The sequence below is a fragment of the Mobula hypostoma genome, chromosome 21, assembly GCF_963921235.1.
Source record: "Mobula hypostoma chromosome 21, sMobHyp1.1, whole genome shotgun sequence".
NCBI classification, from domain to species: Eukaryota; Metazoa; Chordata; class Chondrichthyes; order Myliobatiformes; family Myliobatidae; genus Mobula; species Mobula hypostoma.
This window is the reverse complement of record NC_086117.1, coordinates 25500265-25527777: the sequence shown is the minus strand read 5'-3', so window position 1 is coordinate 25527777 and position 27513 is coordinate 25500265. Positions and strand designations below refer to the sequence as shown.

At 42.0% G+C, this 27513-nt stretch overlaps 1 protein-coding gene across 6 annotated transcripts in view; it reads left to right on the top strand.

Annotated features, from left to right (window-relative positions):
- The window catches only part of tsc1b (TSC complex subunit 1b), a 59778-nt gene that overhangs the window by 16085 nt on the left and 16180 nt on the right, over positions 1-27513 (top strand). For 5 of the 6 annotated variants that reach the window (XM_063073690.1, XM_063073692.1, XM_063073691.1 and 2 more), the window contains 10 exons: positions 1127-1200; positions 2269-2447; positions 3306-3415; positions 4189-4321; positions 7296-7408; positions 12930-13008; positions 16933-17031; positions 19076-19658; positions 20245-20292; positions 24538-24581. In XM_063073690.1, coding sequence (XP_062929760.1) covers positions 1127-1200; positions 2269-2447; positions 3306-3415; positions 4189-4321; positions 7296-7408; positions 12930-13008; positions 16933-17031; positions 19076-19658; positions 20245-20292; positions 24538-24581 — 1462 coding nt within the window. The remainder of the gene's footprint in view (positions 1-1126; positions 1201-2268; positions 2448-3305; positions 3416-4188; positions 4322-7295; positions 7409-12929; positions 13009-16932; positions 17032-19075; positions 19659-20244; positions 20293-24537; positions 24582-27513) is intronic. The other variant, XM_063073694.1, reaches the window with a different exon arrangement.

The following is a 27513-nucleotide window of genomic DNA, read 5'->3' as shown; positions in this document are numbered from 1 at the left end:
GTTTTCTGTTTCTGTGATGTAGCTGTATTTCAGCAGAGTAAAGGAAGTTACAGTGGTATGAGAGAGGAGTAGAACAAGTAAATTGGAAGGAGATGCTGGCAGGGATGACAGCAGAGCAGCAATGGCATGAGTTTCTGGGGGAAAATTAGGAAGGTGCAGGATAGAAGTATTCCAACAATGAAGGAATACTCAAATGGCAAAATTGTATGTGGCTATCAAGGGAAGTCAAAGCTAATGTAAAAGCAAAAGAGGGCATACAACAAAGCAAAAATTAGCGAGAAGATAGAGGATTGGGAAGCTTTTTAAAACCTACAGAGAGCAACTAAAAGAATCATTAGGAGAAAAAAGATTAAATATGAAAGCAAGCTGGCAAACAATATCAAAGTGGATAGTAAAAGCTAAGTCACGCAGACCAGATGAACTATACCCTAGAGTTCTGAAAGAGGTAGGGGTAGAGATTGTAGAGACATTAGTAATGATCTTTCAAAAATCATGGTGTCAGAGGACAGGAAAATTGCAAATGTTATTCTACTCTTTGAGAAAGGAGGAAGGCAGCAGAAAGGAAATTGTAGACCAGTTAGCCTGACCTTAGTAGTTGGAAAGATGTTGAGTCAGTTGTTCAGGATGAGGTTATGAAGTACTTGGTGACACAGGACAAGATAGGACAAAGTTGGCATGGTTTCCTTAAGGGAAAATCTTGCCCGATGAACCTGTTGGAATTCTTTGAGGAGATTACAAGTAGGATAGATACAGGTGATGTAGTGGGTGTTGTATATTTGGTCCTTCAGAAGGCCTTTGAGATGCCACACATGAGGCTGCTTACCAAGTTAAGAACCCATGGTATTACAGGAAAGTTAATGGCATGGTTAAATAAAAATAATAATCTGGTCAATGATTTTTCTGTGACATCATCACTGAAGGTGGTAACTGGTATGTTTTGCAGGAGTCTGCTTAAAATTTTAATTGTTTTACAACAAACTGGTCTTAGATTTATTAGCATTTCTGAAGCCTGAATTCTTTTTGGTGAGATACATGTTGGAGACAGGCTTGGCTCTTTGTGTTAGGTGACAATGGATTCTTTGTCATGCCGATTGTAAACTTGCTGCATTCCTAATATCTCTTGCAGCCGATGCTGGAACATGTGCGAATCCACCCTGAGTTAGTGACTGGAACCAAGGATTATGAACTGGATCCAATTAAGTAAGTGACACATTGCAGTCTTAAGGGTCCAGTCTTTATCTTCTCAACCCTATGCCACTGGTTTTTATTTTTACCTGTGTCAACTCATTAAAGTGTTTAATGTGGCTTGCTGAGATAGACTTGTGTGGAATTGTCAATTAGTATCATCTGAGCAACTGACATTGACTTGTATCCACTCTATGCTGTTTATATGTCAATCAGGTTGTGTGAATTTGTCTATTTATAACATAATAACAATGCTAGTTAATCTTATGAGTAATGTTATTATTGAACTAAATTCTTTTTCTCCATTGTACTTGAAAGAAAAATTGCATTTCTATACCTTATTTATCTGAGGATATCCTAAAGTACTGCAGCTAATTAAGTACTCTTGCAATAAAATTGCTAATTGGATTGTGGGCAACATTCTTGTATCAAATGACCCACTAAAAAGATGTGATTTGGTGTTTTGTAATATTGATTTTGTAGTTAAATATTAATTATGACATCTTGCAAAACAAAGTTATTCACTATAATACTTTGAGACTAAGCTTTGGTTTAATGACTTATTAGAAAGATGGTATTTGCTACACCTCTATCATTGGAATTTTTGCTTGGGTTACCTATTTGGGTCCTTGAAGATGACTGGACAAGATCCTATTAAAGTTTGGTGAAAATGTGTAAAGGGGCATTAATAGAAGAGCAATCAAATAAAGTCCAAAATAAACTGATATATTTAGCAGGGATTTCTGTGCCAAGAGGTTTGAATGTCAAACCTGAATGAAGCTGGCATTGCTAATGAATTTTAAGGGAGGCTTAATGAAAGCTTAAGGGGGAAGTGAATACTAGGTAGAATAGTAGATTTGGTGGCCTCTTGTATTCCATCTAAGTATCTGGCAAAGAGTAAGGGTCTGAAATCTAGCAGAATTGCATAGATATGAAATTAGTGTGAAAGACAATGACTAAACCTTCAGTGCTGCAGCAGCTGACTGGATCAGACATGATTTGGGGCAATATTTCCTCCTGATCTTACTCAATTAAATATGATTAGCAGTGGCTAACCGTTCTGTTTCCTGTTCTGTTGCACAGATGGAAGAGATTTGAAACTCATGACATTGTTATTGAGTGTGCCAAAGTTTCCCTGGACCCAAAAGAGGCATCCTGTGAGGAAGGTTACACAGTCTTGCCTCAACATTTCTCTACACATAGCCAACACAGGCACACTGACCACAGCTCCAGCCCATTCTCAGATTCTCAGTGCAGTTTTGGTAAGTATGAAATCTTTAATTTGGACCATTAGACATAGAAGCAGAATTGGGCCTTTCAGCTTAGAGTCTGCTCTGCTGTTCAGTTATGGCTGATGTTATTCCTACTCGCCTGTATTTCATTGCCTTCTCCCCATAACCTTTGGCACCCTTACTAATCAAGAAAAGAGATTCTGCAGGTGCTGGAAATCTTGATCAACACCCCCAAATTCTGGAAGAACTGAGCAAGTTAGATAGCATCTATGGGTGTTGGCCCAAAATGTCGACTGTTTAATTCTCTCCATGCTATCTGATTACATTCACTTCTGCTCCCTGCCCCTCTCATTTCAAAACATTGTAGAGAAATTGCATGCAAGTTAACTGTCTAGTTTTGTTGTTCCTTGCTCCGCAAATGACCGGCAGCTCAAAGGCAATTATGTTCTGATCTTTTTCTTCCTGACCTTAAATTTTGCAAGGATTTCTGGTTAAGTCATTAACCCTGATAATGCAACTCTTTGTGTATAAATTTCCCCATGAATTTTTGAGTGATTCTTCATAATTTTACCACCTTTTTAAGATGTTAATGATATACAACACATTTTCAGTCTTCTGCATTATTTTTGTAAAAGTTTTTCTCTAATTGTTCAACCCTTCAAAAGGGGACAAAGATTTGTTCATGAGGGAGTCTTTGCAAATCTTAACTGGCTGTATTTCACGGAATTTCCAGGGCATAGCAGGTTACAGACCTACTGCAGGTAAATGAGATTAGTATGGATAGGTACAATGGTGAACAAGGACATGGTAGGTGAGGGTTTCATTTCTGTGCTGTATGACTCCTTTTGTTTTTGGTGTTCTAAAGTCTCCCTGTTCACCTTATTGCAGGCAGTGTTTCTTCAACTTGCACTCCCAGAGTCCCAATCTCCAGTCACCCAGGATCTCAGTCTATGTACAAAACACCAACTTCACAACACCAGCCTGCAGAAGCGCTGCAGGTAAGTTGAGTCCTCACTTGAAGGGGCTAGTAAGTGGTAAGTGACGTTGCATGGCAAAAGTGCCATATTACCAGGCATTAACCACTTTTAACAAGTAGGTTTCCATTCATTAATCTTGGCATTACCATCAGTGTTCCTTCTCCACCCCCCCCTTAATACTCTGAGGATCATGACTGACCAGAAGGTAGAGTACACCAGCTGCAGAAATATATTGCCATTGTAAGATCAGACCAGAGGCTGGTTACCCTGGTTAACACCCCAAAGCCATTCCACCATCTACATGACAGGAGTCAGGAGTATAATGAGATACCTTACACTTGCCTGTGCGAATTCAAAACCATTATAAGTTTGTCATAGTCCAAGGAAAGGCAGCTGGCTTGTTTGCGATGCAATCCATCTCACAAAGCATTCATCCCCTCTGAAACTGGTGCAGTGGTTGCCCTGTGAACCATTCTGCATGATCAGTGATCTCTTCCACCAAGACTAAGAAGGTCTTCAAGCGTCGTACGGCAACACCATCTGAGCTTCCTTTCCACATTTACTTGGAAACGTAATATCTTCGGTAAATATAAACCTTGCAACGCCTTAACCAAAAATGCAACGCAAGTACCATCAGCAGGACTGACGAGGTAACAGAAGGCAGTTTGCCAGCTGCAGAAATGTACTGCCACTGCCTTCTCAGGGCATTAAAGGGTGGGCAGTGAATGTTGGCTTAGCTCATGGTATCCAGATCCTAAAAATGTATATGTAATATAAATTTGTCTCGTTTTTAGGATGTGCTCTGGAGCCCGTCTTTGGCATGTGGGCTGTCTACACCCCCTTCCTCCAGAGGACTTTCTCCAACAAGCCTTCATGAAACATCTCAGAGTGCCTCCTGTCTATATGCTAAAGGCCACAGTACACCTGGTAGGTATTTCAGTCAATTTGTGGTCCATGTGAGAGTCCCTTAGCTCACTGTATACATAAACTGGAAACTGTAACTAGGTACTGAACTGTCGTTGAGCAATTGAGTGCTTATCAAGCTGCTGCATGTATAGCATCTTGATGTAGGCTTGTCTATAAGCACAGATGCAAAGGCTCTAGTATCCATAGAATTTAACTTCAGCTCAACATACCAACTATAAAATTCCAGCTACCACAAGGACTTCTGAAGTTTAAGAGGTTTTTACTTTCATTTTTTCCACAGTAAACTGAAAACACCAAGCACTGGAATTAGGCATTCACTTCTGTTCAAGTTGGATTGAACAAATATGCACTTTTACTGATTTTAATGGGAGAGTTTGAGAATCTTCAGTGTTGAATTCAAGAGCAAATAGCTTATGACTAAATCCTGATAGTGGATGAATCTGTTTCATTCAGCTTACCAGTGCCCAAGATGTATTCAAAAAGGGCAAATGTCTTGCACACCGTGGTGAGACAAAGAGCAATAGAAACTCCACAAAATTATGAAAGTGACAAAATGGGTCATTTTCTGACAGTCATCTATCAAAATTAAAACCTTTTTGATTCCTAAATGTCTTCTAAAACACGTGCTTACTACCCCTCCAAAACCATATACCATTTTCTTTCCACGCTTTGACATAACCCTGCCTTGAGCATTTCTGGTGCTGATGCTTTGTCCCCTCCAGATACTTCAACAGACTTCTGATTTTTCTCTTTTATTCTCTCTGAATTCTGGGTATTTGAAAACTCTGCCCCTGTTTTCATCTGCAATGTCTTTCACCCATTACTCTTGTACTTGTTGACTAATGTCAGCTGCTAGTTAAGTAATTTGTAATTTTCACCTTTTATTTGCAAATTCTTCAGTCATTATCCACATGGTCTCCAAGGTGTGTGTTTTTTCTCTCCCCCCCCCTCGTAATTTTGATCCTTAATCATCCATGAGTTGGCTTCCATTGTTATAGGCAGTTGTGTCTTCAGATCCCAAGCCTTGAAGTTTTTTTTAAACCCTCTGCTTCTGTACTTGTCTAGTGTATTTGCTCTTAGCCACCTCTTCAAGCTTTTCACTTTGATCAAATTTTCAATTGATAACTGTATACTTGTATCAAAGTTATCAAATTTTTTAAAATGTGTCTGCTATAAGTGTTCGACCTGGTAATAAAGCAAGCCAGGGCAGATCTTGATATCTCAGCCAAAACTAGCAAATGCTGGATTTGGATGATGTCCCCCATCTTCTCTTCCCTTGGTCACAATTAACTAGTGACTGTGGTTATTAATAGGTCAGTTCTTTGTTCTTAAGGATTATTGCAAGATATTCATCTATGGTTATTGCCTTGGCTCAACAGTTGGGTGTCAAGTAAACCAGCTTAAGAAGTAAAATGTGAGCAAGAATATAGTTATGAAAATGCATAGCAGGTTCACCTTTCTCTAAAGGGATAAGACCAATTAACATTTGTGTGAGATTACTGGGTAGTTTGAGTCCAGAATAGACAACTTTGCCCTGGTCATGGATTTTGCCTATTTTACTATCACTAATAATCCATAAGTAAGAACTGAGTCCTGCCCTTGAAGTCTTGTTTCAGTAATGACCAAAACTTCCACCTTTTATCTGTGCTCTCAATCCAATGGCTTTTTTTTCTAAACTCCTTGTAATGAGATGTTTACTCTTAATCATTACTTTTGCCTTTTCCCCAAATAGTGTTTTCAAAGTTTTCCAATGTTACTGAGAAGTTTCATCCCTTCTGTCTTCAGCTAATGCTACATCACTAGTCACATGACAGTACGTATATGGTTTGACTGTCACTCTGTTTTCTCATTTCAACTTTAACTAAGTCTCACGATCTTCAAATGTCTTCTGCAAGGTCATGTAGGTATTGCTAGGTTCCCTTGGAATGTGCTGTAAAGTTGCAAACAGAATACTGTTGTAATAAAGAGGGATTAATATTGAAGTGTTAACTGGAATACAGTCAGTGTGAAAGCAAAGAAGGTTGAAAGTGTAGCATTCCTAAATTGTATTAATGGAGAATGTTCCAACACAGGAAGCTGCAGGGAGCATTCTGAATTTAGTTGAGGGATAGTTTATTCCAACATTAGGATAATGTTTTTACGGTAGTGAACATAGTCATTATCTTCAACTTTTTATCTTTGTCTTTATTTAAACTGAGATAATGTTGCAAAGTAGGGAAAGGTCAAATTTGCATGACTGACAATGTAGTAAAAACATAAATTAGGAATGACTGCTTAAAGGTAAGTGGTCTCAGAGTAATAGATGGTATTTGAGGAGGAATTAAGATAAACATTCCAGCAGAGGATTTGGCTAGCAGCCCTGATAATGTACACAATGGATAAGAGAGACTGGTAAAGAAAACATCAGACATAGCACTTAAATTTACTCTTCTCTTTCCTTGAAGCTTTCTGTAATACAAAATGCAAATGGAGAAATCAATGAAAGCATGAAAAGTACTGAATAAGTTCAGGAAAATACAATTGTTTTGTATATATGAGGATCTAAGTGGCTGTTGTTACATGTATTGTCACTTTCATAATTCTGTGGAATTTGTATGGCTCCTTGTCTCACCATGGTGGGCAAGAAATTTGCCCTTTAAGAATAAACTCTGAGCATCGTGCATTGATCCTTTGTCATTTTACTTGGTGTATGCTGTTTACTGTGAACAGTGTATTCCTTTTGAAGTTTGTTCTTGATCGTCAATCTTTTTAACTGTTTTGTGAATCTTCCTTCTAAATGTCATATTGAAATCTGCTATGTCAGCCATACATGGGAAAATTCATCGTGCTTTAGCATGAGCTGGTTGTATTTTCCAAAGCATTGAAGTACAATTGGAGATTGAAATTACTACTCCCTTCCCAACATGATTTTTGTTGGAAGTGGGAAGACTGTGAAGCTGGAAGGACTTTGATTTTTTTGACTTGATTTAAACAGTAGGTGGAAAAGGGCAATCTACTGACGCATCAGCCTCATCCCCTTCCGTGCCATGTCCTGCAGATGGGTCTGAACAAAGCAGCAAGTTGGCAACACCCGTTCCATCAAGAAAGGTAAAACTTGCTGATGTCTGTTGAATGGTGTAAACTTAGAGATGCATGATGATTCAGTTCATGTAATGTGGGTGTTTGAGAGGCCAGCAACAAGTTCAGTAAGAATTGGTTAAAGGGAAACCTTTTCAGTGGGAGTCTTTGCGCAGAAGCATTCCTGCGCAGGTCTGGAGTGGAGCTTGAAAAGCTCAGTCTCCCTAAAAGAGGTACCGTCTAGCGGAGCGGTCATTGTTGGAATGGTCTGAGTCAGAGCGGTAAGGCTTTGGCTCAATGATCTTTGGTGCGAACAGGTGGAAAGAAGGTAAGTAGGCAAGTTTTCTCTTTTTTTTTCTCTTTTTGAACTCTTGAAAGAACAGGGATGTCAAATGTGGGATTTCGAGGAGACTTCCAGCCTCCCCGATGGCCACATCTGCATCAGGTGCAGCTCCTTAGAGATTGTGGAACTGGAGCTGCGGCTTGGTGACCTTTGGCTTGTTAGGGAAAGTGAGGATGTGATGGGAGCTACAGGGAGGTAGTCACTCCAAGGCTACAGGAGACATAAATGGGTGACTGTCAAGAGAGGGAAGGGAAAACATCAAATAGTAGAGAGCACCCCTGTGGCTGTCCCCATCAGCAATAAGTTGATGATAGTTTGCCTCCCAGGTGCCAGGGTCTGCGATGTTTCTGAATGCGTCCACAATATCCTGAAAAGGGAGGGTGATCAGTCAGAAGTCATGGTATATATTGGTACCAACGACATAGGAGGTCCTGAAACGGAATACAGGAAGTTAGGAAGGAAGTTAAGAAGCAGAGTATCAAGGGTGGTAATCTCAGGTTTGCTGCCTGTGCCATGTGACAATGAGGATAGGATTAGAATGAGGTGGCATATAAATGAAGAATTGGAGCAGGGAGCAGGGATTCAGATTTCTGGATCATCGGGACCTCTTCTGGGGCAGGTGTGATATGCAAAAGTAATGGGTCACACTTGAATCCGAGGGGGATCAATATCCTTGCAGGCAGGTTTACGAAAGCTGTTGGGAATGGTTTAAACTAATATGGCAGGGGGATGGGAACCAGTATGATAATGCAGAGGATGAGCCAACAGGTTTACAGGTAGACGATGGGTGCGATGTGAATGTAAGGAAGGATGAGCCAATGGTTGGGTACAAATGCAGACAGTGCAAAGAGTAAAACTGTACCACAGGTAAAATTCAAAAGGGCGAAAAATGTGGGACTGAAGGTGTTTTTAAGTGAACGTAGTATTTGGAATAAGATGAATGAACTTGTGGCGTAGTTAGAGATTGGTCTGTATGACGTTGTGGGCAGGATACTAAAGTTATTTTCAGTTAAATAAAGAGTAAAAGGGAGGTGAGGGATGATATTGGATCTCTGGAAAACAATGCTGGACAGATAGTAATGGGGTACAAAGAAATGGCAGGTGAACTTAATAAGTACTTTGCATCTATCTACCCCAACCCCACTAGAGGGCCAACACTGCACCCAGTAATTAAAAACATTGAGAAAATTAGAGTAGGGAGGAAGAGGAGGATCCCCTTCAGTCACCCACCCTGAAACAAAATTAAGACAGGGGACCATTAAATAGGAAAGGTACGTCTTACTTTGGAAATAGAGCCTAACAATTAGGCCCCAAAACAGAACCTAATTCCCCAAATAGAGAGGGATAACGTGAGAAATTATAACTCTACAAGGGATAACCACTAGAAAGAATAGACTCGTAACAACCAGTTTGATCCAGGCACAGCACTTGCCCCAACCTCCCAGCTTCCCACCCCCCCACCCCATGGGGGAGAATGCATCCCCAGCACATGGCCCTGCCCTGAAACCTAACACCTTCACAGCCCATAAACACAGGTCCTCTTCTCGCCAAGGGGCCAAACTCACCCCACACCACCAGTTATACCTCCCGCCACCCAGCGGACCCCCCCCCCAACCTAATCCTAACATCCAAAAGGACCACACACCCCAACTAAACCAGACGGCATCCAAGTGGACCCTGGCCACACCCTCACAAAGGGGCCTACTTGATGGACCCCATGCTCCTTTTCTTCCCACACCTCCATGGGTAGGCCTGCGTGCGCATTCCTCGGACATATCCCTAAACATAACGACTTCACCCATCCTACACACCCCCATAAACCTGAGCCTTCTCTCCACTGGGGCGGCCAAGTTTACCCTACTACACCATTGGTTTGGGTGCTCTAACCCTAAACCTCCCGTAACCCCACTACCCAGCCATACACCTCAGCTTAACACCTCCAACCCTTCAGCATACCCCCATAAATCCTAGCCCTCTTCCCCACCTGGGAGCCAGGTTCACCCCACATCACCAGCACCACGCCACTCCACAAACATTCCCAACCCTAGCATTCACCATAACCATAACTTCCAATGGACCGCGCACGCCAACTAAACCGGACAGCACCCCAAATAACCCAAACTACACCACACAAAAGGGCTTATGTAACAGTCCTTTACCCTACCCCTAACCTCAACATCTCCAACCCTGCTACACACCCCCATAAACCCAAGCCCTCACCCCATCAGGGGGCCAAATTCACCCAATATCATCAGCAGTTAGGCTCCTATTTCAGCCCTCCCCCCTACTGCAGGGGCAACCCCTCCCCCCCGCAATGGCATTTGCCACCCCGCCCCACCTCCCTTCGCTGTGAATCCTCAACCCCCATTACCTAACTGTACACCCGGGCATGTCCCTCCCCACAACACCCCTCAATTAGCTACTGCACAACCCCAAGATCACAGCGCACAGTCCCTATAAAAAAGACCCCAAATCCAAAACACTATCCATAGGCAATAACTCCACCATTGTAACTTAAACTCCAGGATGGAGGTTAAAGAGGAGGAAGATCCCAGTAAAGTTGGGGACCGAGATGATGACAACGTGGGCCAAAAACAAGTTGCAGGGTGAAGTGATATTGCATCTCCAGTACGAGATCCACAAACACTAGGGGGATATTTTGCACACTTCTGGCATTCTGGCATCTTAACCCTCACCCTCTGGCAGTATGCCAGAGGTCCATGAGTCAGGGAGCAGGTGTGAGTGTCATTGCTATTATGTAGGGGGAAAAGTGCTAGGCACACTATATCCCATAGTCTGAAAGAGATGGCTGAAGAGATGGCAGATGCATTGATCATGAACTTTCAAGAATCACTTGATTCTGGCGTGATTCCAGAAGACTGAAAAAGTGTAAATATTACTCTTTAAGAAGGGAGGAAGGTAAAATAAAGGAAATTATAGGGCTGTTGGCTTAATCTTGGTGGTTGGCAAATGTGTTGGAGTCTATTATTAATGATGAGGTTTCGAGGTACTTGGAGACTGATGATAAAATAAGTCAAAGTCAGCACGGTTTCTGTAAAGGGAAGTTTTGCCTGGCAAGTCTGTTGGAGTTCTTCGAGGAAGTAACAAGCAGGGTGGACAAAGGAGAGGCAGTGGTTGTCAGAGGCATTTGATGAGGTGCCATACATGAGGCTACTTTACAAGATAAGATCCCATGGCATTTCAGGAAAGATACTAGCATGGACAGAGGAATGGCTGACAGGCAGGGAGTGGGAATAACTTGGCTGCCAGTGACTAGTGGTGTTCCTCGGGTCGGTATTGGAACCGCTACTTTTTTTCACATTGTTTATCAATGATTTAAATAGTGGAATTGATGGCTTTGTGGCAAAGTTTACAGAGGATACGAAGGTATGTGGAGGGGTAGGTAGTGCTGAGCAAGCAATGCAATTGCAGAAGAACTTACAGAAATTAGAAGAATGGGCAAAAAACTCAAAACACGCTGGAGGAACTCAGCAGGTCGGGCTGCATCCGTGGAAAAGATCGGTCAAGGGTTCCAGCCCGAAACGTTGACCAATCGGGATCCGTATGCTCCACAACCACTGGACTAAGTGTGTACATGTAGGAAGGGACTGTGTTAGAAAAATAGATGTGCTAGGTTTTCTAAATTTCTCCTATCTTAGGCCACGAACTTACCAATCACCCCTCATAGAATATAAAAACAAGGAGATGATGTTGAAGCTTTATAAGACGCTAGTCAGGCTGCACTTGGAGTACTGTTAATAGTTTTGTGCCCCCTATCTCAAAGGATGTATTGTCATTGGAAAGAATGCAGAGAAGGTTCATGAGGATGTTTTCAGGAATGGAGGGGTTGACGTATGGCATCTTTGGGCCTGTACTCACTGGAATTTAGAATGTGAGGGGATCTTGTTGAAACCCAAGTGTTGAAAGGACTAGATAAAGTGGATGTGGAGAAGATGTTTCCTATGGTGGGGGTGTCCAGAACTAGAGGGCACAGCTTCAAAATTGAAGGGTGACCCTTTAGAACAGAAGTAAGGAGGAATTATTTTATAGCCAGAATGGTGAATCTGTAGAATGCTCTGCCATAGACTTCAGTGGTGGCCAAGACCATGGGTATATTTAAAGTGAAAGTTGATAGTTTCCTGATTGGTCAGGGCATCAAAGTTTATGACTAGAAGGTGGAAGGTGGGGTTGAGTGGGATCAGCTATGATGGAATGGTGGAGTAGATTCGATGGGCTGAGTGGCCTCATTCTGCTCCTATGTCTTATGGTCTTATCGACCTTGATAGTTTTTGAAGTAGGATTGATGTAGAAAATGTATGCTTTGCAAAAGGTGTTTTAATAAAGTGCCACCTTTTGTCACCAAAATTATAATGTGTGAAATTAAAGGGGCTGTAAGAGCTTGGGTTGGCCAGGTAATGAGAAACAATAGCAAGGAAAGAGGTTGTTGGACTTGAGTTTGCACTATGTACCCCAGGAGGTCACTGCTTTACTTTGTTATGATATGGGCCTAGGTATGTAGGGTAAGATAGGTATTATAAACCACAAGGCACAAAACTAAGGAGTAAAAGAAATGCGCCCACCCTCCCCCAGCCATATACTTGGTTTTGGAGCAAAGGGTCATGGGCTTTATAAATGGAGACAAATACAATAAGGCTATGAAGTCAAACCATCAGAAGCTGTACAATGGTGCAGAAGAAGTTTAGCAAAATTAATCCAATGTCAGTGTTTGGATTGAGGTAATTCTGAGGTATTTAAAATCATTGGTCGAGAGCAACTGTTCACTCTTGGAGTGATCATAAAGCAGAGGACAAATATAGTAAAGGAACCGGGACATAAGCTTTATACAGCTCATGGTTGGAGTCCAGAAATGCCAGCTAATCGCAGTAGTGGGGAAAATTCAATTGGAACATTGAAAAGGAAGTGCTGTGTCTGAAAGAATATCAGGATGTGGAGAAGTGGTCTTTGGGTGATTATTACAGATGCTTCAGATTTGACAGCTGAATGGCTGCCAAGCTCTAACCATTTGTGCTTTCCTATCATTTAACTGTAAATTTCAAATGCCTTGCATTCTCACAGCTGTTACTTGTATCTTTTGGGTATTAATTAACTGTAAAGATTCTGATATCCTTGACAGCTTTTACTTTGGACATTGGTATAATGTTTCTTCTTTAAATCAGTGGTGCAAAGACGTCTGTATTTTTGTTACAGGATGGTAAACATGAAAATGTAAAGCCATTAAAAAGACAGCAGCATGTGACAAGTGATAAGGGAGCAGCTGACAGTCCAAGTGAGTGGAAAGTTACACACAATCCAAAACTTTAAGTACTTGGCCCCATGACTGTGTTCCAGTTTATAGGTGAATAAATTCACAACGAGTAGAAATTTTCTTCCTTAATAGAATTATGTAACATTTAGAATGGAAATAGATTATTCATACCAAATACTCGTGTTCATCTTCTATACAAGTTTCTTCTCAATCTTCATCCAAGGACAACAAGCAGCTAGATGTTTTCCATAGCAGTAAGCAAATGATAAGAGTGGCATCTACTGCATCATTGAAGAAGTAATCATGGGAAAATGGCTCAGAAGTGAACCTGTTTGTGTGTTTCCCACCTTCCAGCACAATGTCTCTAACCTTTAAGATTATGGCTCTTCAAGTACTCAGCCATTTTCTTTGAGTGTCTGCCTTTATCACCGTTTCTGGCAAGGAGCCTCAGATTCTTGCCATTTCCAGCTCATTTTCTTTCACCATCTTAAAATAAGCTGCAGAAGGTAGATCTAGTCAGCTCCATCTTGGGTACTAACCTACAAAGTACCCAGGACATCTTCAGGGAGCAGTGTCTCAAAGGCAGCATCCATTATTAAGGACTTCCAGCACCCAGGGCATGCCCTTTTCTCACTGTTACCATCAGGTAGGAGGTACAGAAGTCTGAAGGCACACACCCAGCGATTCAGGAATAGCTTCTTCCCCTCGGCCATTCGATTCCTAAAAGAACATAGAAGCTTTGGACACTACCTCATTTTTTTTAATATACAGTATTTCTGTTTTTGGACTTTTTAAGAATCTATTGAATTCCTCGTGTTTACGTTTTTAAATTCAATATACGTAAATGATTTACTTATTATTATTACTATATTTATTTACTTTTCTCTGCTAGATTATGTATTGCATTGAACTGCTGCTGCTAAGTTAACAAATTTCAAGTCACATGCCGGTGATACCTGATTCTGAGCTATTTAGTTTAAATCTCCAACAAGAGAAAATCTACAGGCGTTGAAAATCCAAGCAACACACACACAATGCTGGAGGAACTCAGCAGGCCAGGCAGCGTCTACGGAAAAGATTACTGTCGATGTTTTGGACCAAGACCCTTCATCAGGCGTGTGTCCTGATGAAGGGTCTCGGTCCAAAACTTTGACTGTACTCTTTTCCATAGATGCTGCCTGGCCTGCTGAGTTCATCCAGCATTTTGTGTGTGTGTGTGCTTAGTTTAAATCTCCATTGCTTGGTTTTGTTTACATAGCTAAGTGAAGTAGATCCTTGCTATTTACTCTATCTAGGCCCCTTATAATTTTATGAATTCAATTGCCTTCCCGTGCCTCCCTATTTTATTCCAAAGAAAGCAACAATTGGGTTTAATGTCACTGAAATATGTTGTGAAATTTTGTTTTGTTGCAGTACATAATAAAAATGATGAAATTACAATTTAAAAAAATTAAGTAATGCCAAAAAAAAGTGAAATGTACGTAGGTTCATTGTTCATTCAGAAATGTAATGGTCGTGGGGAAGAAGGTGTTCCTAAAATATTGAGTGTCTTCAGGCTTCTGTACCACTTCAATGGTAGCAATCAGAGGAGGGCATGTCCTGAGTAATGGGGGGGGAGCAATGGCACCTTTTTTAGGGCATCTGCAAAAGGTGATAACTCAGTGCTGGGGAAGATAGCACTCTTGATGGAACTGGCTAAGTTTGCAGCTTTTTCTGTGCAGTGACCTCTTTACCAGGTGATGCAACCAGTTAGAATGCTCTCCACTGTACATCTGTAGAAATTTGAGAGATTTTGGTGACATGCCAAGTCTCCTCAAACTCCTAATGGAAATGTAGTTGTTGTCATGCCTTTATAAGTACATTAATATGTTGAATCAAGGATAGATCTTCAAGTTGTTGACACCTAGGAACCCTTTCCACTTCTGTTCCCTCAACTTCTGCTTCCTGGGGTTTACAATCAACTCCTTGGTCTTACTAATGTTGAGTGTGAGATTATTTCTGCAACACCACTCAGCCAGTTGGTCTCACTCCTGTACGCTGTCTCGTCGCCATCTTAAATTCTGCCAGCAATAGCTGTCATTTGCAAACTTGTAGATGGTAATTTGAGCTGTGTGGTGTGTGTAGAGAGAGAATAGAGCAGTGGGCTAAGCACACATCTTTGAGGTGCACCAATGTTGATCCTCAAGGGAGGTGTTATTTTCAACTTGCACTCACTGTGGTCTCCCAGTGAGGAAGTCAAGGATCCAGTTGTAGAAGGTACAGAGGTCCAGGTTTTGAAGCTTGTTGATGGTGTTGATTGCTGAGCTGTAATCAGTAAACAGTCTGATGTAGGTATTGCTATCGTCCAGGAAAAACCCTAATTTGTCCAGTAACTCCGATCGGTCCTGGAGAGGTTAGAGACTTTTGGTCTAATGTGGTGGGTAGAACTTTATGCAGTGGTGAAGCTGTAGTGAAATTAGAGAACATCCTTTATTAGCAAAAGCTTGTGTTCTGTTTCTTTTAACCACTTAACTGTGCTGTCCTGCTACCTTAAGAATCTTGAAGGTTCTTCTGTTCCTCCATGGCTCTCATTGCTCACCATTTATTGTAGATTCTTATGTATTGTTGCTTCCCAAATGCATAAACTTGTGTGGATTAATTCCACTTGATATTTTTCTGCCCAATTTGCCAGGCCATATTACCTTTTGCCTATTGACCATGGAGCTAATTTTATATCAAATGTAAGCTTCCGAATTGCGTCCCCTACATCTAAGTGTAAACCATTAATAGTACTGAGTACTCTCCCTTAACTTCATTTATGAGATTTTTGGTCTCAAAACCAGCTAACTTCAATAAGTGCTGTCAATATTAAATCAATTTTGGATCTATTTGCCATGCTTCCTGCATCCTGGAGGCGATGTGGGACATTGTTAAAAGCCTTGCTGAAATCCATGCATATGGCATCAAACACAATGCCTTTTGTCTCAAGTTGGGGAGGAAGGCGCATGAGTTTGCGGCAGCGCGCAGGTTTATGTGAGTGAATATGAACTCTAATGAGTGACTAGCGATTCTACTTGTTTAGATTTCAAATAGCTGATCTGAAACATTTGAAATCAATAGATTTGATTGCAATCATTCTATCATTAAACATAGAGTTGCTATGTGTAATAAGCCGAGGGTGCAATTTTTACTGTTCATCTCGTACATTCTGGAATCTGACCCAAGCTCTACAAAACCAAGAAACTGAAAATGATTGCAAGCAGCTTCAACTGACAGATATACAAATCCATAAGTTTATCATTGGAAATTATTTAATAATGTTATGAACAAAAGGTAGATTCTTGAGGTTGATTAAGAGTGGATTAAGTAAAAGTGGTTTCATACGGTTGCCTCAAATATAAATCCCCATCATTTCACACGTTGCTTGTGGTAGAAAGTTCAATATTTAATAAATTCTTTTGAGAGCTATGAACTTCTCTGTCAGAGACCTTTTATTAACCCCTCTAGTTTGGTCTTTTGGTCTTAACAAATGAAATCTTTACATTTATCATGGACCTCTTTGAGAAGACTTAAAAGCAAAAGTGCTTTGACTGTAGCTACTCCTTCACATTCTTGCACAGTAAATGATTGCACCTCTGCAGTCTGTGTAACACTTAGACAGTCTTGTCATTGTGTATGCTTTGCCCAGTCTCTGGATTCCTAGTGCATCAAAAGCCTGTTTAGTAGGTTAATTGGCTGCTGTGAATGGCACCTAGTGCTGAAATGGGAGAATATTGGGGGCAGTGGACAAGAATATGAGGAGAATTAAAAATAAAGAGAATGGGGTTAATGGTGGCCAATGGTCGGTCTGGACTTGATGGGCTGAAGGGCCTGTTTCCCTGCGATTTTGACTTGTATTTTAAAATGAACATTTATGTCATTTTCACATAATCAGCCTCTTTTTTACTTTCTCTGCATTTTATTCAGGTTTGGAAAGTGAGATTGCCAAAACAGTATCTTTGAAAGAGCTATCAGAGGTTATAGAAGAATTACAAGAGGGTGAAACAGAAAAGGAAAATGAAGAAGGTATGTCTTATTCACCTGCAGCAATAGGTCAATTCCTTTGTTTTGCATAAACAAGATTTTTTTCCACTGCTGACATCAATGTTAAGTGCAGTTCCTTATCTTTTTAAATATTCTTGATAGATATGTCCTCCAAGATGTGTTCATAATGAGCTTCTCTCTCCAGCATATCATATTCTTTTCTGATATGTTAACCAAGTGGACTATAATGGCAGATAAATTTTGTCAAATGATTGGGAGTTTATGGTTAATTGAATCCTTGACCATGAATTCTAATCACTAGTCATCAATAGACTTCAATTGTCATTTCTCATGCAACTTGAAAACCAAATTCCACCAACAAATGTTATTAATTTTAAAAAAGAAACAAATGGTTATCTTTGTTGTGACTGCATACAGTACAGAATTCGAATTTTATTTGTAAATCTTCATAGTCTTTATCCTTGTATGAAGGAGCAAATTAAATGTAAGGAGGGGTAGTGAAATTAATAACGTTGCCATGGCCAAAGTGGCCATAGATGTTGCCTGACCTGAGTATTCACAGCATTCGTCAAATTTGCTGGTGAGCGCAGCAGGCCAGGCAGCATCTCTAGGAAGACGTACAGTTGACGTTTCGGGCCGAGACCCTTCGTCAAGATCCTGACGAAGGGTCTCGGCCTGAAATGTCGACTGCACCTCTTCCTAGAGATGCTGCCTGGCCTGCTGCGTTCACCAGAAAATTTGATGTGTGTTGCTTGAATTTCCAGCATCTGCAGAATTCCTCGTATTCACAGCATTGTTCAGTTTGATTGCAACACAGGTCATTTGATCTAGGGCAGCATTTATCCTTGTCATCCTGTTCACTTAGTCTTTTCATACTTCCTTCCTTATTTCCATGTGGTGGTGAAGGAGGCTATTGAAATGACTTTTGCTTTGAGCAATCTCATCAATCCAGTGCCCCTATACTTTTTCCTCAAGCTCTACTTCATTATGTGCCTCATACCCCGCACTAGGGTTATCCTGCTGCCCACAATAATGCAAAGTAGCCAATTAGCATACTAAATGGAGGGGCTAACAAAGCAGCGCCTCAGGGAATTTCATGTCAACATGGTTAATGTGCAAACCCTGGGCAAAAGTAGAGACTGAGAACAAATCCAGGTTGTTAGAGCAGAAGCAGTAGTGCTGCTGTTGAGTTTCTGTGCCATCTTGTTTACAGCAAGCCTTGTTAAATACATAACTCACATCTTGTATGTCCATCTTGCATGTTCTACTGAATACCGGTTGACAAGAGAATTTTCTGTTTCGGGTCTTAGGGGGTAGGTATCTTTTTATGGCCCCCAGACCTGGTCTTTTTCATCCAATGGCAACATTATTTATAGTATTAATGCTACAATTATAGTATCAAGCATTTGCAATCATGTCACCCCTTAAGTCTTTACTAAACCACAGTTTAAGTACATAAGAAGATAATATTGTAGTGCATAGATAGGAATACTTAGAAGGCTTCTGTGGTAAAAGAAAAATTGACATAGATTTTGTAGGCTAAATGGCTCATTATGTTATCTAAATTCTTATGGCATCTATATCAACTTCTATTTCTACCTGTGGAGTTCCTCCAGCATTTTGTATGTGTTGCTTGGTTTTCCAGTATCTGCATATTTTTCTTGTTTGTTTCTAATTCTACCTAATAGGCAAATACAGAAGTACAAGATCTTCACACCATTGGCCATACTTTCAGCTGTTTTAACCTCAATTGGAAATTCTCTTCTCACTCTTTACCTCTTCCCCTCTCTTCCTTCTTTTTAAGATGTCCTTAACATTCCTACTTTGACCAATTTACCGCCCCCCCCCCCAAATTTCTCCTTCTGTGTGGTCATGGCAAATTATCTTAAACTTTTTGGAATGACTATGAAATCTTTATCTTGCCACACTAAATGCAGTAATCATTGTTGCAACTTTATCAAAGGCATGGGCCCAGAAAAATGTTCATCTTTGTAGAGAAGGGTAAAAGAATGGTATGTGCTAAGAGTTTTACAGAAGATAAAGGATATATTTTTAACTTTAACAGCTGCTATTGCCGATGAGCTTACTGAAATTACATCTTTGGATCTACAGTCCCTGGTTATTCGGGGGGGATTTGACTCTCCTTTTCAACACACAACTGAAATGCTTACTGGCCCTCAGACAAAACGTGAACAAGAATCGTCCTGTTCTGCCACCGAGCAAGGATTGCACACTGAGCCCCACCAAGTGCCATCAACAATAAGTAAAACACCAGAGCCTCGCAGGCAAGAGCAGTGCTCTGTCAAAAAAGGGTTTACGCCCATTGAGAAGCCATGTGAGAACTATCCTGCTAACATTAAGGAGGAGGTGGACAAAGCTGTATCAACACCTGTTACACCCAGTACCTTGTTTAAGGTCCAAGCATTGAGACATTCTCCCCTTAGTACTGGGCACCCACTCCCTTATGAACACCTTTTTGAATTGGCATTGCCCAAAGCAGCAATTCTTTTCATCAAACAAAAAAACACCGAGCTGGAAAAGCTGGCGGGCAAGCAATTGGAGGATCCATCTTCATTGATCTCACCTCTTGATGTGTTGGATAAGCTGATTCAGCAAGGAGGAGATGCACACTTGAAGGAGCTTAGCAGGTAAGATGGAAAGAAAATAATGAATGTTCCATTGTTGCATGTGCCTTTCTGGCATATTAACCCAAGGCCTCATGGGTAGCTGCAAAAGGCCCAGGGGATTATTTTGAAAAGCAAAAATTATCCTTGAACCAATATTAAGACAACATTCTGAAAGTGCTCAATAAGTGCAATGTCCTGATTGCGGGGGAGGGGGGGGGAGAATAAATTTCTTGTATTGCCAACATATTTGAAAGAAATTTTCAATTGATCTAAGGTGTTTTATTTCTCAACCCACGTGATCAAATTGTTTTGGTATTGTTAATATTAGCAAGTAGCATAGATTTTCCATTTTGTAGTTTTTTTAAAAAAAATCCAACTCTTAAACTTGAAGTGAGGGCTAAAGTTGCTTTCATTCCAGTTATTGAACTGACTGCTTCATGCATCATTCTCAAATAGAGTTACTGGGTTAAAGATGAGCAACTCTTGCACTCCAGCTCTTGCATTTGGATAGCATGGCATAATTATTGCAGTAAAGTATCTGGAAGTGTCTTGATTGTTCATCTGGGCAGGGTAACTGATGGAAGTGACTCCACCGTGTCTATTTTAGAGTTTACCCTGTGCATCCTGATCCCCACAATCAAAAAAAAATGGTCAGGTAAGTGCAGAGTTTATCATTGTATTAGTAACCACCAGTTAAACCCCAATAAATGGAACTGTGGAATAATTCTAACTCTCATGGTGCTTGTTTTGATTAATTTACCTGATTCACTGGGTAACCTCACAATTAGATTTTGTACATTCACAAAATGGAATTGATTTGGGTTTTCTTAATGGCTTTCTTTGAACTTTGGAAAACAGATTTTAAGGTGAATTAATTGGAAATGGAGGTGGTGAAGTTTTCACTTTCATCTAACCAGAGTTAATGACTTAACACACTCAATGCGCTGAATTTCTATAGGGTGTTATTTGGTCATTTGGGCGTCATGTCTATTTCTGAAGGCAAAGCAATGGGTCTCAGACTTTGCATAAATGATTTGTGATCTGGACACCCACGTGGTCTAATCCATCTTTGTCAATGTTAAGATCACCCAGTGGAGAACAGTGTTTTGCTATCAGTTTATGTTGATTATGTACTAATTATTCATACAGTTGTTGTATGAATTTAATTAACCTTCGATATCATTTTGTTAATTCAGAAACCCAAGGAGGCATCAGCAGATCAAAATTATGTCAGTGTCATTTTCACATGTGTCCACTTACAGCCTGCATCTTTCCGTAACCCAGAAAGCCTGTGCCGACTGGGGCTCTTGCTACCAATTGACGTATTATCAGAATATCAGAGAATGTCGATGAACTGTTTGTGAAGCTGGGTGCAGTGTCCACTTCCCTGACTTTAAATTACACTGTGGCCACTGTATTAGGTATACCTGCTTGTTAATGCAAATATCTGATCACCCAATCATATGGCAGCAACTCGTACATAAAAGCATGTAGACACGGTCAAGAAGTCCAGTTCAGACTACAAACATCAGAATGGGGAAGAAATGTGATCTAAGTGATTTTAACCATGGAATGATTGGTGGCAGAGAGGGTGATTTGATTATCTCAGAAACTGCAGATCTCATGTGATTTTCACACAATAGTTGTAGAATTTATTGAGAATAGTGTGGAAAAACAAAAATCATCCAATGAGTGGCAGTTCTGTGGGTGAAAACGTTGTTAAAGAGAGGTCATTTTTGGTGATAACGCCACTTTTGGCAATAGTGTTAGTATTGGGGTTATTACTAACTACATCAAGGAAATTGTTTTAACTGGATGGGTAAACTATTTACCTGCTATCATAAATAAAAGAAATTCTGCTGATGCTGAAAATCCAAACAACACATACAAAATGCTGGATGATCTCTCCAGGTCACGCAGCATCCATGGAAATGAACAAACAGTTGACATTTCAGGCTGAAATTCTTCAGGATTGGAAAAGAAAGGGGAAGATGCCAGGAAAAAAAAGTTGGGGGGGGGGGGGAAGGAGGAGGATAGCTAGAAAGTGATGGGAGAAGCCAGGAAGGGTAGGAAAGATAAATGGCTGGAAATCTGGTAGAGGGAAGTAGACCATGGGAGAAGAGGACCTGGGGGGCAGTGATAGGCAGGTGAGAAGAGGTAAGAGGCCAGAGTGGGGAGGGGAAGGGAAACTTTTTTTTTAACTGGAAGGAGAAATGGATATTCATGCTATCAGTTTGGAAGGTACCCAGATGAATATAAGGTGTTCCTCCTCCACCCTGAGGGTGCCCTCATCATGGCACGAATGGAGACCATGGAATCACATGTCAGAGGAGAATTACCAGACTGCTTCAAGCTAACAGAAAGCAACAGTAACTCAAATAACTGCGCGTTATAATGATGATGTGCAGAAAAACATCTCTGATGCACAACACATCAAACCTTTAAAGTGGGGTTACAGCAGCAGAAAACCATACTGGGTTCCACTCCTGTACCTAATAAAATGGCCACTGCGTAAGTCCAGGGAAGACCATCTCTGGCCCTACCAAATGTGTGAGATTGAGGTACAAAACCTCCTGTTTGTGTGGATGCTGCATGATGTGTAACCCTGTTACAAATCAGTACCATGAAATAACGGACAGTACACCATATGCAATTAAATGATTTAGCTTTATAATTCTTAATTTGACTAAAGGATTAGTAAAGTAAAACAAAAAGAAAAGGGCCCATTTTAATGAAAGTCTAATGTGCACGAGTTGGAGCTCACGGTTTCTCTTTCGCCAATCCTCCATTGATTTCCCCGGGCTTCATCAACTCCCGGCCCCACTCCAAGTCCACTCCTTTCTGGTGCCTACAACCCTTTCTTTCTCCATCTTCCACCGAACAAAAGACCCAGATCACCTCGGTCTCAGGCACCTAAGGAAAGGTACATCACATCCGGAGTTTCTCCGGTTAGCGGATGATTTCCCTCCACACCTCTCTGACGTAGTGGGGAACCGCGTACGAGGCGAGTTACAGCAGTGGTTTGCCATTGCCTTCTGCCAGGTGAGTTTCCAAAGAGATCACCAGCTCGTAACCCAGCACGGATGGAAAGCGTGCAGGGGAGCCGGCTGGATTCGAACTCAGGACCTTTCGTCCTGAAGTCCAGCACTGATAGCACTGTGCCACTACGCCACCAGCACCCAACAAGAAAAAAACACTCCCTTCATTGGACAGCGCACATTCCAAAGCCCCCGTTATCTCTAGCCATAAGCCAAACACTGCTGCTACAGAAAAACCGTTACATTAGCAGTGAAACCTTTCCCAGGGTGTTACATGAGCATCATATCAGCATGTGAACTAAGCACTTTTCCATTATTTTGAATACTGCACCCAAATGATACCACAGTATGGCACAGCAGTTTGATTACAATGTTTTGAACAAGTGTTATTAATAGGATTTGCATTGCACAATAGGGCAATCTGATATTTATAACCCATGCAAGAGTCTTATTAAATCTAACACTGATTTCATTGGTAACTTCAGTTATTTGTATACTGACACTAGTTGTCTCCAAGCAGAGCTAATTGACATTTACCCTCTTCTGCCATGTGCCCAAAATGGAAAATGTATCATGTACTCAGATTTAGAGTTGCAGTTGTAGCCCTAATATGCAGCATTCCTCTTTAATATACTTGAAGCTTTCAATTAGTCTTGTGAGAAAGGAAAACAATTATGGGGGTGCAGAGCTTAACATGTGCATTGAGATTTAAGTTCTTACCCAATTTTACAGGCAATTTTATTTTTGTATCTAAAATGCTCTTTGCTAGATGCGTTAGTGCAGAATCCTTTGAACAGAATTTTACCTTATTTTGCATCTCACCTGCAGTATGAATCACCTGAAAGAATATTTACCACCACTTTGGGTACCCTGTGATATTTTTCTTCCAAGCACTGACAGCCCTAGAGTATAGATGCTGCCTGGCCTTCTGCGTTTACCAGCAATTTTTATGTGTGTTGCCCGAGAGTATATTGTAGTTTCTTTATTCAGCATCTACTTTTGATCTGACCTTGTGTAATTTGGGATCTTGCTTTGTAAGTGTATTTGGTCTCTTTATCCCAGTTGTCTGCAGGTGTAGAAGTCATTGCTGCTGTGTTTTCATTATAAAAATGAATTTCACCTGTTGCTGATGAATCTGTTCTTTTTGAAGCCAAGGTTCCCAGTAATTTCATGCACAGGACAAAAGGCATATCAGTAACTGAAATGTTAATCTGCTGGTTGACGATGGTAGTGAGTATTCTAAATGAAATTTCAGGCCTCCTTTTGAGCATCAGAATATGCCAGTGTGGCAGTGAAATGTTAGCCTCAAGTTTGCCAGTTGCCTATAAATTGGGTGGGGAAGGGCTTGAACTGCATGGTCAGTGTTCCTCTGGCAAAACTGGCACCTTCTTTCACTATCCAATAATGCACTGCTAACAATGCAAAACTTTACAACTTTATACCTTTTCTCTCTCTCTCTGCTGATCATCTGGCTTCTGACGCAGCCCACTACCACATCACTCAAATGACGATTCTTCATGTGAGCCCAGTTGTAGCATCAGTGGGTTACTCAACTTCTGAAGACCCAAGTTAGGTGTAGTCCTATTTATGGTGAAGACGATCTGCTCATTTCCAAGCAGAAGTTCCAGTAATATGTTATGGTGGAGATATGAAGATAAAGGAATGTGAGATTCTTGAAGCAGTTACAATTAAAAGCTACAGCCATTGACTGATGTACTGCATTTTACTATTGAAGTGGAGTCTTGAAGTTTATTATTGATTGCATTTCAGTGACATTGTAATTACATTGCATAAATTGGAAACATTCAATTGGTAGAATGATTAATGCTATTTTATTAATTTTTTTTTACAATTTCTTTTAGATTGCCATTGCCCAGCAAATCTGCAGACTGGACTCACTTTGGAGGTATGTGTTGCATATAAACAAATATCGTCCAATTCTACTGAGTGAAGCTGACAAACCTGAAAATGGTGTAATATCTGGTATGAGCTGCATTTTAAGGGGAGTGGTTCTCTTGAACTAGTACATTGCAATGGTACATAAATGTATTCAACATTGTGCTTATTATTCGCAATCACCAACTGCGACTCCAGCCTTGAACTCCAGGCCGGGTCTTTATGTGCTGCTATCGTGACTCCCGTCTCCCCTTCCCCCACCAATACTCTGCAATCCCATCTCCTTCAGATCCAACTGTCAGCTCCTGGGTCCTCAGAGGCTCCATCTTCCTCTCACCCCAACCCCCCCCCCCTCCATTGACACCCCCAGCCTCCCCCCTCTGATCCCAGCTCTCATCCGTGCCGGGTCTTTACCATCGCCTCCAACCTTCAACTGTCGGAGGCAGAGCGCTCTGTCCTCAGTAAGGGCCTCACCTTTGTCCCCCTTCGCCCACACCTCAGCGAGTTCCGTGTTCGCCACGATGCGGAACTTTTCTTCCACCGTCTCCGTCTCCGAGCCTACTTCTTCGGCAAGGACTCTTCCACCCCCACCGATGACCCCTTCTCCCGTCTTCAACCCTCCTCTTCTTCATGGACACCCTGCTCTGGTCTTCTGCCTGCTCTGGATCTCTTTATCGCTAACTGCCGACAGGACATCAACCGTCTCGACTTCACCGCACCTTGTCCCCATTCCAAACTCACTCCTTCGGAACGCTGTGCTCTCCACCCACTCCGCACTGATCCTAACCTTATTATTAAACCCGCCGATAAGGGGGGTGCTGTTGTAGTCTGGTGTACTGACCTCTACCTTGCCGAGGCACAGCAACAACTCGCGGATACTTTCTCTTATTTACCCCTCGATCGTGACCCCACTAAGGAGCACCAGGCCATTGTCTCCCACACCATCACCAACTTTATCTGCTCAGGGGATCTCCCATCCACTGCTACCAACCTTATAGTTCCCACACCTCGCACTTCCCGTTTCTACCTCCTACCCAAGATCCACAAACCTGCCTGTCCTGGCCGACCTATTGTCTCAGCTTGCTCCTGCCCCACCGAACTCGTTTCTGCATACCCCGACACGGTTTTATCACCCCTTGTTCAATCCCTTCCTACCTATGTTCGTGACACTTCTCACGCTCTTAAACTTTTCGATGATTTTAAGTTCCCTGGCCCCCACCGCTTTATTTTCACCATGGATGTCCAGTCCCTATATACTTCCATCCCCCATCAGGAAGGTCTCAAAGCTCTACGCTTCTTTTTGGATTCCAGACCTAATCAGTTCCCCTCTACCACCACTCTGCTCCGTCTAGCGGAATTAGTCCTTACTCTTAATAATTTCTCCTTTGGCTCCTCCCACTTCCTCCAAACTAAAGGTGTAGCTATGGGCACCTGTATGGGTCCTAGCTATGCCTGCCTTTTTGTTGGCTTTGTGGAACAATCTATGTTCTGTGCCTATTCTGGTATCTGTCCCCCACTTTTCCTTCGCTACATCGACGACTGCATTGGCGCTGCTTCCTGCACGCATGCAGAGCTCGTTGACTTTATTAACTTTGCCTCCAACTTTCGCCCTGCCCTCAAGTTTACCTGGTTCCATTTCTGACACCTCCCTCCCCTTTCTAGATCTTTCTGTCTCTGGAGACAGCTTATCCACTGATGTCTACTATAAACCTACTGACTCTAACAGCTATCTGGACTATTCCTCTTCTCACCCTGTCTCTTGCAGAAACGCCATCCCCTTCTCGCAATTCCTCCGTCTCCGCCGCATCTGCTCTCAGGATGAGGCTTTTCATTCTAGGACTAGGGAGATGTCTTCCTTTTTTTAAAGAAAGGGGCTTCCCTTCCTCCACTATCAACTCTGCTCTTAAATGCATCTCCCCCATTTCACGTACATCTGCTCTCACTCCATCCTCCCACCACCCCACTAGGAATAGGGTTCCCCTGGTCCTCACCTACCACCCCACCAGCCTCCGGGTCCAACATATTATTTTCCGTAACTTCTGCCACCTCCAACGGGATCCTACCACTAAGCACATCTTTCCCTCCCCCCCCCCTGCATTCCGCAGGGATCGCTCCCTACACGACTCCCTTGTCCATTCGTCCCCCCCATCCCTCCCCACTGATCTCCCTCCTGGCACTTACCCGTGTAAGCGGAACAAGTGCTACACATGCCCTTACACTTCCTCCCTTACCACCATTCAGGGCCCCAAACAGTCCTTCCAGGTGAGGCGACATTTTACCTGTGAGTTGGCTGGGGTGATATACTGCGTCCGGTGCTCCCGATGTGGCCTTTTATATATTGGCGAGACCCGACGCAGACTGGGAGACCGCTTTGCTGAACACCTACGCTCTGTCCGCCAGAGAAAGCATGATCTCCCAGAGGCCACAAATTTTAATTCCACATCCCATTCCCATTCTGACATGTCTATCCACGGCCTCCTCTACTGTAAAGATGAAGCCACACTCAGGTTGGAGGAACAACACCTTGTATTCCGTCTGGGTAGCCTCCAACCTGATGGCATGAACATCGACTTCTCTAACTTCCGCTAATGCCCCACCTCCCCCTCGTACCCCATCTGTTACTTTATTTTTATACACACATTCTTTCTCTCACTCTCCTTTTTCTCCCTCTGTCCCTCTGAATATACCTCTTGCCCATCCTCTGGGTCACCCCCCCCCCTTGTCTTTCTTCCCGGACCTCCTGTCCCATGATCCTCTCGTATCCCTTTTGCCTATCACCTGTCCAGCTCTTGGCTCCATCCCTCCCCCTCCTGTCTTCTCCTATCATTTTGGATCTCCCCCTCCCCCTACAACTTTCAAATCCCTTACTCACTCTTCCTTCAGTTAGTCCTGACGAAGGGTCTCGGCCTGAAACGTCGACTGTACCTCTTCCTATAGATGCT